Source organism: Cydia amplana, chromosome 18, assembly GCF_948474715.1.
Source record: "Cydia amplana chromosome 18, ilCydAmpl1.1, whole genome shotgun sequence".
Classification (NCBI taxonomy): domain Eukaryota; kingdom Metazoa; phylum Arthropoda; class Insecta; order Lepidoptera; family Tortricidae; genus Cydia; species Cydia amplana.
This window is the reverse complement of record NC_086086.1, coordinates 4,121,568-4,140,508: the sequence shown is the minus strand read 5'-3', so window position 1 is coordinate 4,140,508 and position 18,941 is coordinate 4,121,568. Positions and strand designations below refer to the sequence as shown.

Genomic DNA, 18,941 nt, shown 5'->3' with positions numbered 1-18,941 from the left:
TTAAAAACTTTTGGGTACCTATAATTTTTACCTATAATTTGGGTACTTATAGTGCTTTTATCGAAATTCAAAGGTAATCTTTTAATACTAATTACGTAGGTTTACTTATCAAATCTGATATTTTATGTTCCTTTCGTTAAATCAGGGGTCACCAATTAGTTTAAAATAGTTCGGCGGTCCGGATGCGGACTAGGTATATGCTGGTCCGCCATTTGGTGAAGCCTGAGAAACACTTGTAGATACAAATTAATTAAAGAGTTGTTAACATTTTTACGTAAGTTTTATAAAAACATACTTAATTTAATTTCTAAGCAATATAAATAATTGTAATTGTAACACAAATTAAAGATAACATCGACATCATTAAGATCATATAACACAACAATATTCACCAGGGTGTGTTTCAGGGACGAGTAGAGGCGTATTGCATTTTTGTCATGAGCACACATTATGTAACAATTAGAAGTTTGTATTACTGTTAGGTACTTAGATTACAATACAAGTAAGTATAGCTCCTTCTTTGTTGTAACATTGTATATCGTAAATTCATAGGTCTATTATTGGTCCTTCCACATAAATGCACGGATGCTGCGTTTGGGGCCGATACAGCAGACTGACTGCAACCCGACTGCAGTTTGTATGACAATTCTGCAACGTCGGCGTGCAGTTCCCATACAACTTGCAGTCGGGTTGTCAGTCCACTAAAATAATACAGAAATGGCAAAATAAGAAGGATGTACGCGACATGACACAGCATGATCGTGACACAGCACGACATGAATTTAAACGGGACATAGGTAATAGTTCTTTAAAATATGGTGGTCCAGCTCAGCCGAACCGGCGGACGATTTTGGCCCACTCTCAGTCAATGTTGTCTGTGATGGCTCTAAAATTGTAACGTTATAGCTTTATAAAACAGGGTTGGTGGTAGTTCAGCCGAACCGACGGACAATTTTGGCCCACTCCCAATCTTCCATGGATAATTATTGCGCTAGACGCTAGATGAAAGCGGGCGTGCGCCGGATTTGAATGCAGTCGTCTAAGATGATGTGACTGATGGACCTAAAATTCTATCAGTTTGCTTTATAAAACAGGGTTGAAGTTCAGCTCAGCCGAACCGGCGGACAATCTTAGCCCACTCCCAGGGGTAGTTTCGTTGGATAAAGGCGAGCGTGCGTCGGATTTGGCGCGTCTCCTTGGCTGAACACTGCGGGCATGCGCCGCGGAGCACCAACGGGGCGAGCGCTGCAACAATACAGGAAGGTGAAACCCTGAGCTATAACCTGCTAGGTGAAAAAAATGGCTGTCACATACCAAACCTGAAATGTGTGAAATAAGTAGAGCTACTGCCCCTATTTTGGGGTGGATGGCATAATAAGAAATTTTCATTACGACCCTTTTACAACGCAAAATAAGTTAAGGGCTGAAAAATTAAAAGTCTGCAATCAAAATTAAGGCCTGAATCGAATGTTATGGCATCTAAGACTACTAGACCCTAAATTTGTCTAGTAGACACAGATGCTAAAAATTCGATTCAGGCCGACATTTCTTGTGCTTTTTGCAATCTTCACGGAGATTTCTTTCCTGGTGGCTGGACCCACAAGCAGTGGCGGATTTACAGTCTTTGCCGCCTTAGGCCCCAGGCCCTGTCATGTAGTAAGCACTAGCACTAGCCGCCCCTTTCCCAGCACCATTCATATAGACTGCCGCCCCAAATATCTGGCCGCTCCTGGCTCCGGCCTACTCGGGTTAATCCGCCATAAGCATATAAGTAAAGTACCTAGACCCAGTTTATTCTAGTTATTTGAATGAATGAATGAGCTTAGCCTAATCAACAACATATATATATAACATATATACCTACTTAATGTACAGTCACCTGCAATAATATGTTACTCTACGAAGGCCGCAAAAATATGTGACACGCTCTTATGGCTCTACAAATAAGATCGTGTCAGATATTTTTGCGGCCTTCGTTGTGTAAAATATTATTGCATATAAATAATACTTACACTTACCTACTTTACAAGAAAAGGGAAAGAAAATATTTATATGTTTCGCTATTGTTATAGCCCTAAGGTTTCTTGTAATTGAGTTTCTCAAATGTTTACCTTAGCGACTAAGTAACAACATTGCAAACTTGTACAAGGAAAATCTCTTAACAAATTGTTGTGTTACATAAAAGTTTTCTGCGCGAATATCGTGCACATTGCGTGTCCGTTTTTGTGAATGGGTGTAAATTGTGCAATAATTGGAACACGCGGATGTTGCTAACGCTAATACGTCTTTATCGTATTAAACTGGTTTAAAAATACACACAAAAGTATATGATAATTTGTGGTCAATTTTAATTTGTTTGGTATCCAATCGTTAGTCAGCTGTTTTTTGTTTTTGTTTCAATCAAAACACTCAAGTAGGCATGAATCTAGTATAACTGGATTGGGCATGAGTGGTGGGGATAACTGACAGAACGGGATAGTCTTATCTATCTTTCAGTATAGGAGTAGCAGCGAAAGCGCTATTATTGTTTGTCCTTGTCACAGTCTCACATCTTGTTTTATTCCCCACCGTAAATTGACCACAGTGATTGGTCGAATTCATTTGTTGCCCACCATAATGCGACGCTATGATTAGTCGAATTTATATGTTTTGTCCCTCACGGAGGCACGCGTAGACCACTTCTATAGGATGCTACCTTCTATGCAAGTAGGTTAAATAGGTTATACCTACTTGGTCAACCAGATCTTGACAGTAGAAAAAGGCGGCAAATTTGAAAAATGTAGGCGCGAAGGGATATCGTCCCATAGAAAATTTGAATTTCGCGCCTTTTTTACTGACAAGATTTGGTTGACCAGCTATAAATCAAACTTAACTTGTTTGTACGGTCAATCGTCTCAATCGTGTGTGTACGCGTTCATGGAATAGCTCTCAAGTTTTCATCATGGTCATCATGGTCGCGTTTTTATCACCTGTCATGTCATGTAATTGTAAAACTAGTATTTGGAAGTAGGACAGATTTTGGGTAATTTAGGAAAAACATTTAAAAAATCGTATCTCCAGAACCGTGGCTCTTAGGACTAAAGTTCCAAGGACGGAAAGGAAGGAAATGCTACCACCAACACCACAAAAACATTTGACGGGTTATCTGCCAAACACCCTGTATTGCGATGTCCCGCTCGCACACCGAAGCGGCTTGGTGGTGACGGCGTATTCAGTAGATACTACTTACTTCTCATCCTCTTCCCAACAGCATCACACGGGCCCTCGCTCGTGGCGCACTTGATGTACATCTTGATGGTGGTCGGGTTGTACAGGATCTGCTCAAGTTGCGCGTCCGTCAGCTCAGGCGCCGGCACAGGGCCCGTCACCAACTCCTACGCGCATATACTGAGGAGGACCGGGGACCGGTGTGACCTGCGGGGACACCCGTTCAGTAGGTACTATAGAACTTACTTCTCATCCTCTTCCCAACAGCATCACACGGGCCCTCGCTCGTGGCGCACTTGATGTACATCTTGATGGTGGTCGGGTTGTACAGAATCTGTTCAAGTTGCGCGTCCGTCAGCTCAGGCGCCGGCACAAGGCCCGTGGCCACCAACGCGTACGCGCACATGATGACGAGGACAGGTGCGACCTGCGGGGTAACACAGTAAGTTTTTACTAATTTTAGACTTATAGAGTTGCGCTAATTTCCGTCCATGCTCTAGTTTTCGTCCACTTGACGGATTAGTAAATAAAATGTTTCATTTTTAATTTTCTGCTTGCGAAATATAATTTTTATAAATAGATAAAGTGTGTCAAAGGACTGTCCCATTTCAAACATAGACAGAGAGAATCATACTATCTTTGTCTTACACTAGTACTAGCACCCAAAAGAAAAGGATGAGTATAGTTTTTTTGGTTCCTATTTACTGACAAATGGGTTTGACCATCTATATATTGTTTAGACAAGTCCAAATTTGTGCAGCAATATAGCGCTTTACTCCAATTTCGTCAAGTGGACGAACACTAGCGCAATGACCCTATATATGTGGAGTGGGACCAAGCTAAGTCTGCATGGCATTTTCAATGACAAAATGTGGTAATGTCAAATTTCTATGAAAACGTGACGTTTATATTGTTAATATCTGGGTGACCGAGCTTTGCTCGGAAAACATAAAAAAACTCGAAAATGCGCGTTTTCCCAGAGATAAGACCTAGCTAGATCGATTTTTCGCTCCCAAAAACCCCCATATAGCGAATTTCATCGAAATCGTTAGAGCCGTTTCCGAGATCCCCGAAATATATATATATATATATATATATATATATATATATATATAAACAAGAATTGGTCGTTTAAAGGTATTAGATTACATAATATAATAGACACCCCGCACTTTGTTCGGTTCATGTCGGTGCAAAGAATAATTTTCAAGATCGGTCGTGATACCTCTATGACCAAACTATGACGGAGATAATAATATGAAGTAACAAACATTTAAAAAAGTAAAAGAATATGTACAACCGAATTGAGAACCTCCTCCTTTTGAAATCTTGAAGTCGGTAAAAATATTAAAATTACCTAGGTGTATAGGTATAAAGTCCTTAATAATTGTCCACCCATGGTCAGTTAACATAGAGTGAATAGCTACAGTGTGCATGTCTATGAGTTAAACGAAACTGCCAAAATAACGCACCTATACAATTGAAGTAACGCCCTCATTTTAAAACGACATCTAAAATTAGGTCCCTACATGAAACTTTGCATGCACTTTAAAATGTAAAACTTCTATCACTCTAACTTCTTGCCTTTACAGTTTGTTGCTGGGACTTATATACTTGGTCAACAAATCTTGTCAGTAAAAAAAGGCGCGAAATTCAAATTTTCTATAGGATGATATTCCTTCGCGCCTACATTTTTCAAATTTGCCGCCTTTTTCTACTGACAAGATTTGGTTGACCATCTATAGTTTTCATCTTTTTTTTGTACTCCAATCAACGAGGACTTTAATTGAGCACTAGCTACCTACACACCAGACAGTACACCTACACGACACCTCTAGAACCCCCCGTGTATCCCACGGCCCTGATTGAAATAAAACGCCCAATAAAATAATGACACAATCACTAACCTGCATCGTAAGTAGTCCCGATTCAACTGGCAGGTTCCCGGTAGGTTTGGACGGCGGTAAATGACCGACTGAGCACCCACAATCATTGTATTAGCTACGGTACCCGTCCTCCCCTCTTTGTCCATTAGGGCTGCTTAATGATAAGGAGTTATGAATTTCGAGAGTAACTCTACAAGAAAATCGAACCTAATCATTTGAGATTTAGGGTTTAGAGTCGTTTGGAAAGCGATTGGGATATGCGTAATGAATTTTTACCTTTCCTAGAAACTTAATCGGTTAATCTGGGCATGTTAAATGCGCGAGAGTCGGTAATGAGTTTAAGGAACGGGTTTTGGGAATCATAGTTGGAATTGGTTGGAAGCTTTCTTCGAATTGGAGGCGAACTGTTTGGTGATACATTTTTCTGTGAAAGGGTCAGTCACTATAGTTAGGTAAAGATCGTTACGAAATGGCAAAAAAATTAGATTTGTGATTTTTTTAAATAAAAATATCAAACTTTAGAGCCGTGTTATGGATAGCGTTATGCAATTTTATAATTGTGATAAAATAGTTTTAACACTAAACAAGATTTAAAGAGACAGATTTCACATCATAAACGAAGTCTGTAGTAAGTCCAAAACCAAAAAAACTATGGATAAAACTTAAACACAACTTATCTTCGCTTTTAAAATGGTTGACATATCTCTCTGATGGCATCTTAAAATCACCACATACACATAACACCTATTACCTATAATGTCTCATATGTACAAAAAATATACGAACACTGACTCCATGATTTTGGAACCACCGAGTGTCCATGCCTTTTGGGAGCCATCCTGGATGGTCCATCCATACCAATATCACGAGTAAGTATATTATAAGTACCTATATGCGTACCTATAAGTAAAGAACTCTGTCTGTCGGTCTGTTAACCTCTTACGCTTTAACCGCTGAACCAATTTAAATGTGGAATGGAGATAATTATGTAGTTTGAGGTTTGAGTCTCCAGGAAGGACATAGGATAGTTGTCTCGGGAATAATCCCTTAAAGGGGTTAAAAGTAGAGATGCCACGAATATTCGGCAACTATTCGGTATTCGGCCTATTCGGCCACTTTGCCGAATATTCGGTACTCGGCCGAATGTTGCTACTATTCGGCCGAATACCGAATATCTGTTGTCCCTACCTAAAAAGAAAAATTACTCAAAAAATATACCAAAAATTAGGTATATTTAATATGTATTGTTGGAAAGTTGTTAAATAGGAAGACCCTTTTTTAAGCATTTGTTGATTATGAAATATTTTATTTTTATCATGGGTCTAATTTGATTGACTCTAACTACATTCATTAGTTCGGTTTTACAAAAAATATAAGCAAACGTTGTGCTTTGTTGGCGAATAGTTTTCATAATAATTGGGACTCGCAATGTTCGCATCTCATGCCGAATATTCGGTCGCCGAATATTCGGTATTCGGCCGAGAGAGTGGCCGAATATTCTGTATTCGGCCAAAACCACTATTCGGGGCATCTCTAGTTAAAAGGGGTGGGTGCAATTCAATATGGGAGTGGTGTATCATATGGGAATACATAATAATTCTACTCAGACATAGTCGCGGGCAGCAGCTAGTAGGTAATTAGATAATTTATAAAAAGCGATACATATCGTGGTTATTGTGGATTGTGGAGTACAAAGCAACTAAATGATTTGCTTTTTGGTGATTCAAATACCCCGTAGCGAAGTTATTTTAAAACAATATGACATTGCATAAATTGCATTAGCGCATGTAAGCATCAGGCGGTTAAACTATACTTTGTCCCCTTGTAACAAAACAAATAACTATCATCATTCATCATGCACGCTAGCGGATGTTAGTCCAAATATTCATGTCACTTTTCTTTATCGCAAACGCAGAAGTCAATGGCTGGCCGACTAAATATTATTATTATCATGACAAGTTTACCAACAGTTGACCGCGATGTCAGAGGTCACACGCGCAGCGCCTCTGCGCGACTAATAGACCCTGTGCCTGTGGTCATGGACAAGCGAGCACGGGCGCGAGCGAAATTTTCACTATTAGCTAAAGCTCGAATATGCAAGAGCTATAGAGAGGCAGCTAATTTTCGAAACCGTCAACTTCAACCTCCACGTTGCCTGGCTTAAAAACGTTGGTACCTTACAAAACAGCTATATACTCGTACATACACATACATATACATATACCTACCGACATATAATCACGCCTATTTCCCGGAGGGGTAGGCAGAGACCACGGATTTCCACTTGCTACGATCCTGACATACCTACCTCTTTCGCTTCCGTTACTTTCATAACATTCCTCATACACGCTCGCTGGTTTAGGGTGCTCTTGACCTGGCCTTTCTTCCCTTCTTCTTTTCTTTTTTAACCGACTTCCAAATCTCAAAGAAGGAGGTTATCAATTCGGTTATATGTTTTTTTTTATTTTTTTTATTTTTTTTTTATGTTTGTTACTCCATATCTCCGTCATTACTGGACCGATTTTGAAAATTCTTTTTTTGATTGTATGTATATGCATACAGATTGGTCCCGTTTTTGTCAAAACCCAGTTCTGATGATGAGATCCATAAGGAATCGAGGGAACTCCTCAAATCTTAAAGGCATACATATAGTGATTGTTGTGTTTTAATCAACAAATCAAGCATATACATTTAAAAAGTAACATTTGAGGAAGTGTAACTGCTGATGATGACCAGAACGAAACTCTTTAACGACGCATAGCTCGCGTTTGGCGATTTTTTCTTTTCGTTATGTTTGTTAAGCAAGTTAGGTTTTTAAGCCATATTTATGTCAAGCTCAAGTTCTGAACATGGGATCCATGAGAAATCGAGGGAACTCCTCAAATCTTAAAGGCACACGTATAGAATTTTCTGTATTTTAAAATAAAGCATTAACATTAAAAACTGTCGCATTTGATGAACTGGAACTGCTGATGATGATCAGAACAGAACTCTTCAACGACGCATAGTACATGTTTGGTGACTTCGAATTTCGACTTTGACTTGGACTGGGACCCGGACTCGGATCCAGAAGCGTACTCGTACCCGGATCCGGTTCGGACCCGGACCCGGACCTGGACTCGGATTCGGACTCGGACCTGGACTAGACCCGGATTCGGACCCGGACTCGGACACAGACCCGGACCTTGACCCGGAAAACCACTATGATACCTAAACTAAATAAACCACTATGATTACCTACCATAAAATGTAGGTATAAAGTATGATGAGGCCAAACCCCTCCCGCTCAAACCCCCGTACACCGCACCGCATGCGCCGTTAAGTGGGTTAGGTTAGGTTTGAACTGCTATCCTCACAGAACCGAACAAAAGTGGGTTAGGTTAGGTTAGAACTGCGAGCCTTACAGAAAAACGAAATGCTTCCTTTTCTACATAGCGCACCATCTACAATAATGTCAATAATCTTTCACTGGGCCGCATAGAAGTCGGTTTTTTTTTCTTAAAAATTATTTTTCGTATACTCATATATGTAATAATAATTAGAGAATCGCGAACTGACTGACTAAAAGACAACTGTTTAGTACTATAGAATCACCGTTTTTTAAGCGAGGCAATGTTAGGGGTAGCATATATGCACTGCAGTAGGTAGGCAATGTTGTGAAAGTTAACGGTATCCATTACATACTGAAAAGTAATCATTATCGTATTCTTTGCTCGGCAAGCGATTATAATAACAGTCTTGCATGTCAAGCACGCGCCGTGATTTGACGATAACCGGCTCACGCTGGTTTAGGTTAGATGACGATCTCGGGGTTAGCGGACGCGAGTGCTCTATGAGAGTGTAATTAAGTATTAGATTATATTACTGTAATGTTGCTTTGCTTGCTCTGATAATAGGTTTAGATTTGTACTAGAAAAACGTATTTTATATAAATAATAAAGAAACCATGAGAAATATGTGTTTAAATAAATATATGTATAGCTGGTCAACCAAATCTTGTCAGTAAAAAAAGGCGCGAAATTCAAATTATCTGTGACGCTATCCCTTCGCGCCTACATTTTTCAAATTTGCCGCCTTTTTCTACTGTCAAGATCTGGTTGACCAAGTATAGCTATATTTTCCCAAGTTGCGAGCTAAAATTCAAAAAAGTCCGCGAAAAAAAGTTTTATAATACAACAGTACTGTTTGAGACTATGGTAAAATCGCTTCAATCATTGACGTTCATAATACACGTCAATATAGTCTTTGGATAATGTTGCCATTTGAAATATGATTATCTATGATTTAATGTCAGCATAGGGTATACCGATAAGACTGATTATATGCTTTAACGCGACCAAATAAGGTCTCATTTTGATTACCATTGTTTAACATTTAGGCAAAAAATGTTTCAAGTTGTTCTTGCCTGCTTTTATTTTTTTATTACTTGAATGGCGGAAACTATCAAAAAATTGATTTATTGCTCGTCGTATAGCTCTTGTTTTGCTAATAATCACTTGTAATTTGATCTTAATAAGATTAGCATAGCTCAATATTTACTTTATTACATAAAATGTGTCGTAATCGTGTTGTAAACCTGTACAAAAAATCTAATTAAAATTACTTGTCAGACAATCATATGTTAGTAATTAGTGATGTCAGTGTTTGTTTACTAATGACAGTTTCTGTGAAAATCTTGTTATTTTTCAAGATTTCGTTATGAATATTCCGGAATCGACTGGAGAGTCATCGTGTAAACGACAAGAAAATGGCGACGCATCAGCAGGTTCTGATCGCCCACTTAAAAAGGCTCGTTTCGCGTGGCAAGTTAAGGGGAAATATCACTTGAAAAATGGTACTTCTGACCCTGGAAAAGCCTCAAATGCTACTTCGAACGAGTTAGACAGGGCTAGCTCGTCTTCGGATAACGAAAACGAATGTATTGACGCCGTGGGTAACACGGAACAAAATTTGGAAAGATTAGGCGACTACTTATTGAAACAGGATTTCAATACGCTAGACTCGGTTATCACCGATTCTGAGAGTTCGTTGTTGAAGCCAAGCACAAGTTTATCATCCGGCAAACTGCCTTATCCTAGATATGTGAGCTCATTTGACAACAGCAGCTCTAACAATAGCATGTCCTCCAGTGCAAACAGTCAGGAGAACAGATCTATCCCCATGTCCATGGTCGTGTCGGCGTCCTACAGTGAGGATCAGTGTATAGCGCGGTGGCAGGCCAGACAGGTATATGGATGATTTTATATTTTGATTATAACTTATTAGAATTTCTTATTACTTTGAGTATTAGTAACAAAAGAAAGTTTAGACAGATTTTTAGATTAATGTAACCACCCAATAGGCGAGTGATCCCGGTAACGTCCCATACAAACAAGAAATGTCAGCTTATTGGCAGCAAATAGAAATTATACCTACCTTAGGACTAATTAGTTGTTCTATGTTATAATATTGTTAGAAAGGTGGATGGTGGACGTTTTGCAATCACAAAGGCAGTAGAAAGGTGGCCAAGAAAGTGTCTAGATTAGTTGTACTGCTACTCAATATTTTTTATTGAAAATAAGTAAGTTATACATTGCAAAATTTTGTTAGACAAAGGACTCAATTAATTGCAAATGAATTAAAGCCCCTTTAATGCTTTATAAATTAAATTAATTTATTCAAGACCAACAAAGGATCAGTTTCGTTAGTGACACATTTTGATCTATCAAAGGGTTCGAGACCTTAGCTATTTGTTCACTGTTATTTCATGTCTTATCTTCTTGTCTGTGTCTGTTGTGTGGAAGCCACCAGTAACATGCTGAGATGAGGCCATTTTGTGGCACTTTAATCTTATTTTGTGTTTTCTTTTATGTATTGTCTCTTTTGTTTGTGCTTACGAATAAATTATATTCTATTCAATTCTGATATGAAAGTGGATTTTAAGAAGTTCTTAATCTCTCATAATACCCTTAAAAACCTACTAAATGTCTTTCCAGATGGCCAAAGGATTTGTGGACAATACAATAAACCGTGTATTGGATTCATGGATGGTAGCCCCCCTGCCCACTGACATGGACAACAACCGGTTCCTGGCCCTGGATGTCGCAGAGTTCATCAACAACCTGCCCGGTGACAACAGCATTGAAAACGAAGGTATCCTCATGGCCATATCTGCACACGGCTTACAAAACACTTCAAGCTCAAGTAGCAACGAGGACAGTCAGAACGAAGAGCATGCCTGCAGTTACATGAGCGTCAAAGATGACGCCTTCCCTTCACCGCCAAGCAGCCCCATACGATCAGATGATGGTATAAGAACTGAACCTGTAAAACTAAAACAGAGTGATGATGGTGCCTCAAATGAACTAGACCTGTCTTGGTACAGTGATGACAAAAGAAATATAAATAGTGAAACACAATTTTCTTTCTTCCCCGAGTCTTCCACTTCGTCATATCAATACTTCACTGAGTCGGAGCCGCTTCAGCCGTCCAGTATTGACTATGATGCAAGTGAGAACATGAACTCTAGTGGTGCTGATATCATGACAAGTCACTATGACTTCCTAGATGCTGCTGTTACTTTCGCAATACAAAACAAAGGACTGACTTCTTTTGGATCTGATTATGGTTAAGTTACACTAAAAACCCCATTATTTCGAAATGTCACATACAAGCATGGTAAATCACTAAAAAAATTATGTAAATACTGGAAAAATGTAAAATTGAAGAATAGTTCAAAACGGCTTTAGATTTGTCTTCGGAATTAGAAGTGTAAACTGACAAATGCAGGCATGCATGTATGAGATAGATTACCATATTACCATTTATGTTTTTATGATTTAAATTTACTTTTGTATAGCCCCATGCCTTCTCAACCATATTTTTACATAAATATGCCAGAATTAAAATTACTCTGTCTGTCTGCCTTCTTAATTCTAAAATATTCTAAACAGCAGTATTAGGCAACTGGGACTCCATATTTTTCTTTATTATTAAGGATCACTTGTAAGTTTAATCCAAACCAATAATTATTAAAGTATTGAAGGTATTTTTCGGTGGTACTGTATCATATAGGCCTTTAATATGTTATATGACTGACATACGATCATACAACACCTTGAAATAGTATGGAACCTGAAATATTGCCTTTTGCAAACTGATGATAATATAGCAAACTCACCCAATCATCCCATGTGTCGCGCTGGTGGCCTAGCGGTAAGAGCGTGCGACTTGCAATCCGGAGGTCGCGGGTTCGAACCCCGGCTCGTACCAATGAGTTTTTCGGAACTTATGTACGAAATATCATTTGATATTTACCAGTCGCTTTTCGGTGAAGGAAAACATCGTGAGGAAACCGGACTAATCCCAATACCTAGTTTATCCTCTGGGTTGGAAGGTCAGATGGTAGTCGCTTTCGTAAAAACTAGTGCCCACGCCAATTACTGGGATTAGTTGCCAAGCGGACCCCAGGCTCCCATGAGCCGTGGCAGGACAACGCGAGGAAGATGATGACCCTATCATCCCATGTAATCTATAAGAAATGAACATTTATTTGAGGGGGATGGATACTTAATACAGTCAACAGCAGAAGTTGCTAAGCGGGCGAGGTGTTCAAAATTACCTTGACGCGCTCTTATTCTCTTAACAATAAAGTCGCGTCAAGATCATTATGAACACCTCGCCCGCTTAGCAACTATTGCTGCTGACTGACCCTACCCATTGCATTGTATTACATATTATTGCCTCACCTTCGTGGGAGAGTAAAGACGTTGCTTTTCTATTTCCGTAAAATGTTAAAAATAATTTTATGTTAACGCAGTTGTATGTTGTATTAGATGTTAGATAGAACTAAAAATAAGTTTCTCAGTAAGTTCAACTAGGTACATGTTTAAAAGACTACTGTTGCATTTTTCAATTGTGAATAGTTATTACTAACTGTTAGTATCAAAGTACAAAGGTTACAAATATTTAAATCATATCAACTAATTTGACTGGTACAGTCAGCAGCAGAAGTTGCTAAGCGGGCGAGGCGTTCACAATTACCTTGACGCGCTCTTATTCTCTTAACAATAAAGTCGCGTCAAGATAATTTTGAACACCTCGCCCGTTTAGCAACTATTGCTGCTGACTGTACTGTATCTGGTTACTGGATAAACTTCAAAATTAATGCAGATATTTTCGTTTTATTTTTACTTCGTTGCTGACTGTACTGATATAAGGTTCTGTCGGAACTAGCTACAGAATTTGTGCTTTTTATGCAAGTTATGTTACATAATATTTTAATTGATATATTTTGTCTAGTTAGGATGCCTACAACCATTTATGAAAGAAGTTCATGTATAAACACTTCTGTAATATAGTTTTAGTAAAAATGTATGCCATACTGACAGTGAAGTCAATAAATGATACTCAAGAATTTTTATGTGACTTTTACTTTTGCAAATTACTTATCTACTGTGGTTATTTTCGCAAAGTTGTAAGATTTCAATATTAAGCTGGCCACACACACTAGGTTTTGCGTGTCGGTTTTGCTTGTGCAAGCAAAACCAACAGGCACGACCGAGTTCCATAGGGCACACACACGTAACGACAAACCTGCACAAACTCTCAGTTCAAACCATCATGGCACCGGTAGCGGTCGTTGACGTCGACGAAATAGCGCTATTAGGTTTATATTTCGTCAGCCATACACGCATACAAACCATGAATCCACTCCACACTTAAAAAATAATAAAACTGGCCAAGTGCGAGTGGGACTCGCGCACGAAGGGTACCGTACCATTATCTATAAAAACGGAAAAAAAATAATGGGAGCCCAACTCCGACTCGCACTTGGCCGGTTTTTTAGTATTTGTTGTACTAGAGGCAACAGAAATAGATCATTTGTGAACATTTCAACAGTCTAACTAGCATAGTTCACGAGATACAGCCTAGTGACAGACGGACGGACGGACAGTGGAGTTTTAGTAATAGGGTCCCGTTTTACCCTTTGGTTACGGAACCCTAAAAATCTTCTACAATGGCATTTCGTTTGCGAGACGACATTGTTGCACAGTGACTTGCGACCTATCCCCTCGGCAATCACTGGATAACTGAAGCCTATCAAGCCTGCCAGCCACACACGTTCAGTTATGCCTGCGCAAGCGAAGTGCGCAAGCACAACCGACAGGCAAAAAATATAAATTTTGATATTTTCAATTTTGCTTACGCAGGCAAGGAGTTTGCTTGCGCAGGCAAGGAGTCATGTCATACACACGTTCAGTTATGCCTGCACAAGTAAACTGTGCAGGCATAACCATCGGTTATAACCTAGTGTGTGTGGCCGGCTTAAGTTAGGCAAACCAATCAATAGTTATTTTAACCTCTACAGTCTCTACACCCAACCTAATCGAAAGATAATGAGACCTACCAAATTCATTAGGTATTCAGCTATCCTTCTTATTATAGCTCTTACCTTGTGCCATGTATGCACTGTATGTACTGCACTGCAATAATTTTATTCCATATGTTCAAATATTTATATTTAGTTCAAATATTTATGAACATATATATATTTGGATTGGAAATAGAGTTTACTCTATTTTGGGTTATTCCCACTAGTTACCACCAAGTTGTTACCAGTGGTAACTACCGGGAATTTTTTTCCCACCTTTTACCACTGGTAACTACTGGGAAAAATAATTCCCAGTAGTTACCACCAAACTTTTGTGAGAGTTAAATACTAATAAAAACAGTATATAAATAGTATAGTATAAATGTACAGTGATTTTGGATTACCTAATAAAATCACTTGAAAAATAATCTAAATGGATTATTAAATTTATCCTTACATAATTATATCAGTTTTTGTACTAGTACCGGTTAAACTGTTTCAATAGTTTTGGTCACTTTTAAGGCAGTTTACTAAAACACTAACTAATCGACTTATAATTATTTATTAAATCACTCTATATTTATACTATACTATTTATATTGTTTTTATTAGTATTTAACTCTAACAACATTTTGGTGGTAACTACTGGGAATAATTTTTCCCAGTAGTTACCAGTGGTAAAAGGTGGGAAAAAAATTCCCAGTAATTACCACTGGTAACAACTAGTGGGAATAACCCCTATTTTGGGGGGTTTTACGGTTTCAGGAAATTAGGCACCTATTATAAATCTATGCCTCAGTCAGTCAACTTTTATAGTAGTTTATGCAACAGTGATATAATAAGGGTTCTTAAAATTCAAGGGTCGAAGTTACAAAACGAGACGTAGTCGAGTTTTGTAAAAAAAGACCCGAGAATTTTAAGAACCAATTATGAGCTGTTGTATACATTACTTTTTCTATGACAGCTGCAGCAAAAAAAAAAAAAAGAGTTATTATTAAAAAAAAAGAGTTATTATTAAAAAAAAAGAGTTATTATTGTAAATGAAAACATACCTCTTTCAATCAAGATGATCGGAACTTGTATCTTTAAAAAAAATAAAGCAGTTGTATTATACTCATAAGATGACTGCTAGCAGTCATCTTATGAGCCTATAGACAAAGCATTCAAATGACATTGCTTTAGATATCACTGTCAGTCATTTAATTGACATATTTAAGTGCTGGAGTAGAAAAATTAAATTATTAAATTAAGGTGTTCACAATAAAAATCCATTTTCTCAATAACAATTTTATTATTGCTTGTTATTATTATTCACATAATACAAAATAAACTATGCACAAGTTGACCATTGATGTCGTTCTATTAGACTTTTCAAAATATTATTTTAACAGCTTTTGCAAGTAATGTAACACGTATTTTACATGAAAATAATAATATACAAAAGTGGTGGCAGTCTCCGCGAGTCTGTTATGATCAAAACAATGAAATAGTAAAGACAAGTTTCAAATCTTTCAGTGATCTCACTAGATGGCGTTACAATATTATGTTACTAGTCTTTATTATTCACTTGTATGGTTTTGTGATGTTCACGGCGATAAATAATTAGCACAATAATCATTTAATCATGGCCGATACCTTATGTTACCGCTAGTTATAAGTAACTGTACATTTCTTATTCAGAAAAAAAATATTATTGAAACGCAATATATTTACAGATCATTTCATAATATTTCTAATTGTTTTCAGATTAACTAACTATGCTGTTTCGATATTATTCATTAATCCTATCGTTAATACAGGTATAAATACAGGTTGAATCTCCTTTGTAAACAGAACATCGGTTTGTATTGTATGTCAGGACTCAGGACATTGTGCTATAGGTACCTACTAACTACATACAGAGCGTCTACCGCGAAATTCGCAAATTGCGGGTATATTTCTCTTTTACTCCAATGTAGGCGTAATTACAGTGGCAGAGAAAGATGCCCGCGATTTGCGAACTTCGATTTTCGCGGTTATAGTCCAACACAGGATGATAGGTAAAAGAAATGAATATTGCTTGGAAATGGACTTTAAACTGCCAAAAAAGTACCTCAGTCGCGTCGCTTCACAACGGTTCACATTTTTTAAATATCTGAAGCATTGACATATATAAATCTCAGGACTAGCCTTACGGGCAATAAGAATGGAGCATGAATGGGGCCAGTACAGCGGAGTGAGATCGCTGCAACGCGATTGGTTAATGAGTTCGCGTCGCGTCGCAACTAGTTGCGGACTACACGATTGGCTCGAATTCGTGAGTGACACCGCTGAATTAGTACCATTTTTAGTGCACGTAAGGCCAGTCCTGAGATATAAGTCAATGATCTGAAGATTCTGAAGTTGTCACGATGTCAAGAATCTTTTAGTACCTACCTACGCCATTTGTAACAGTAGGTATAGGTGTTGATTCATTATGATTTTATTTCCGTAAAACATAAAGTGTATAAAAAACAATTGAATGTTATTTACATGGAAACCTTGACACATGTAAAAAATGATTTTTGGAGTATAAGTACATGATGTAAACGGAAAGTACCTGTTTTTCGGTAGCTTTATTATCAATATCATTGATTTCCCAATAACTACATAATTGTGCTTTGACTTTAAACCTTAAAGTATAAATAATCTGTTAACTCAAAGGTTGATTGCCCACATAAGAAATCTTAATATATCATATATATTTATAATGAATAAATCACATTAAAAACATAAAACATGTAAAGCACTCACAAGGCTTTAAAATTAAAAGCCTTGGCATATGTATTATTTGATAGGTCCATAAAAACATGTAAATACATACGTATAAAATACATTTGTAAAAAGATTCCAATGAATATCCCGCAATAATTATACGTAAAGTCATAATTTAGATCTTCAACAGTTTAAGAAACCCGAATGTTCCATGTGCAAATTAAAATAATCACACTCAAGAGGTAAACCTCATTCTTACCAGGATTGATAGACCGCATAGTACTATAATCAAAATAAATAACCATTAAATGTTAGTATAAGTACTTAAGTTTTGAGAAGAGAAAAAATATATGACCCGTTAAACAATTTCCGTAGTTATTTACGCGAAATCGCACAATTCTTACACAAGTTATACAATAAATAATATGCGAATGCGAAGCTAACAAACTTTAGAGAAGTCTTTAAATGTGTCATTCATAGGCTAAAGGGAGCACTTTGCTGGTGCATACGGCGGTACCAGCTTAAATATGCAATTAGATATCGACCTTATAAACACCGACAAAGTGCTTTCTTTTGGGAACGTCACAATTAGATACATAATACTCTGAATTTACGTACGATCTTACGGCTATCAGGCACTAAAGACGGCCGAGCCACGTCTAGGCAAGATTTACAATCGTCACTGAGTAATCCACTAGAAGACAATACTACTTACACATATTGAGTTATAATCAATTGTGTTCTCAGTCTAAAGGTACACTTTATTAATAGTTAATACGACCATTTCTAATTCCATATTTATGCTACTAGCACAGTGCGGACACGCCATACATCAAAAATCATTTGCGTTTATATGTGTGCGCGGCACGTCTGTACACGCGTCATTGTGTATGTGTGGGTAAGTCGCTTATAGTGTTACCACTTTTACTGAGAGGACGCCAGATTCATGTCGCGGCCAGCATTGAGGTAAGTATATAACAAGAGACGACATCTCGAACAAAATGTTTCCGCACCTCAGAGAAGTGCATGCACTTCTTTGCTTTTAGTACGTCACCGACCACTGACGAGATGCCACACATGTACAGAAAATTTAAAAAAATAATAATTAAAAAATGCCTTCGTGCGTGTTAAAAAGTTGCAACAATAGCACAAGAAAATATAATAAAAGGGATGGAATAACATTTCACCGGTAAGCAATGGAATAACTGTTGATTTACTATTACATATTTAGTTTTCAAAGTAAATGTTTGGTTGTAGAAAAAGTATTGTATGCAACGTTGTTTAACTGAGTCGAAAAATACTCGTGGCGTCTTTATTAACAATTTTCGGCTTCGCATGCATGCATGCACTTCTCTGAGGTGCGGAAACATTTTGTTCGAGATGTCGTCTCTTGTTATATACCTCAATGGCGGCCAGTCGCGGGGCGAGGTAATGCAAGTCGGGGCGGGGCGGTGCGTGGCCGTTCTGTATGATAATACTATTACTTATTCTGTGCTACTAGCGTCTTATTATCGACCAACAAGTAACCTTGCGCTGGGAATAACACAAATATATATCGGATTCGGATTGTGTAATAAATAAAGTGTATGTGCGCGGAATCGGCGATCCGGCGGTCACCTCAGAACCGGGGGCCGAAATATTTCTTAATCTCAGTCCGTTACAACCTATACAATTATATATACAATCGATAAAAAACACAATAATGCTAATAATGCTATGATTAAAAAAATCTCCAAAAAGTTAAAAATCGACAAACACATTTT

At 37.8% G+C, this 18,941-nt stretch overlaps 2 protein-coding genes across 2 annotated transcripts; one reads left to right on the top strand and one right to left on the bottom strand.

The window, feature by feature from the left end:
* Positions 1–1,068: 1,068 nt before the first annotated feature.
* Positions 1,069–5,120, bottom strand: LOC134656536 (ejaculatory bulb-specific protein 3-like). The gene is made up of 4 exons (XM_063512097.1): positions 5,115–5,120; positions 3,473–3,634; positions 3,230–3,374; positions 1,069–1,245 (listed from the first exon to the last, which is right to left on the bottom strand). The coding sequence occupies exons 1-4, from the start codon at positions 5,118–5,120 to the stop codon at positions 1,109–1,111; spliced, it is 450 nt and encodes a 149-aa protein (XP_063368167.1). The 3' UTR covers positions 1,069–1,108.
* Positions 5,121–9,425: 4,305 nt separating this feature from the next.
* LOC134656234 (uncharacterized) lies at positions 9,426–11,865 on the top strand. Its single transcript, XM_063511735.1, has 2 exons — positions 9,426–10,319; positions 11,069–11,865. The coding sequence occupies exons 1-2, from the start codon at positions 9,792–9,794 to the stop codon at positions 11,702–11,704; spliced, it is 1,164 nt and encodes a 387-aa protein (XP_063367805.1). The 5' UTR covers positions 9,426–9,791; the 3' UTR covers positions 11,705–11,865.
* The last annotated feature ends 7,076 nt before the right edge of the window (positions 11,866–18,941 follow it).

Coding starts and splice junctions, on each gene's coding strand:
- LOC134656234 (XM_063511735.1), top strand. CDS start 9,792: ATGAATATTCCGGAATCGACTGGAGAGTCATCGTGTAAACGACAAGAA. Junction 10,320..11,068: donor CGCGGTGGCAGGCCAGACAG/GTATATGGATGA, acceptor ATGTCTTTCCAG/ATGGCCAAAGGATTTGTGGA.
- LOC134656536 (XM_063512097.1), bottom strand. Junction 3,375..3,472: donor GCGAGGGCCCGTGTGATGCT/GTTGGGAAGAGG, acceptor ATATGCGCGTAG/GAGTTGGTGACGGGCCCTGT. Junction 1,246..3,229: donor TGTTGGGAAGAGGATGAGAA/GTAAGTAGTATC, acceptor GTATTGTTGCAG/CGCTCGCCCCGTTGGTGCTC.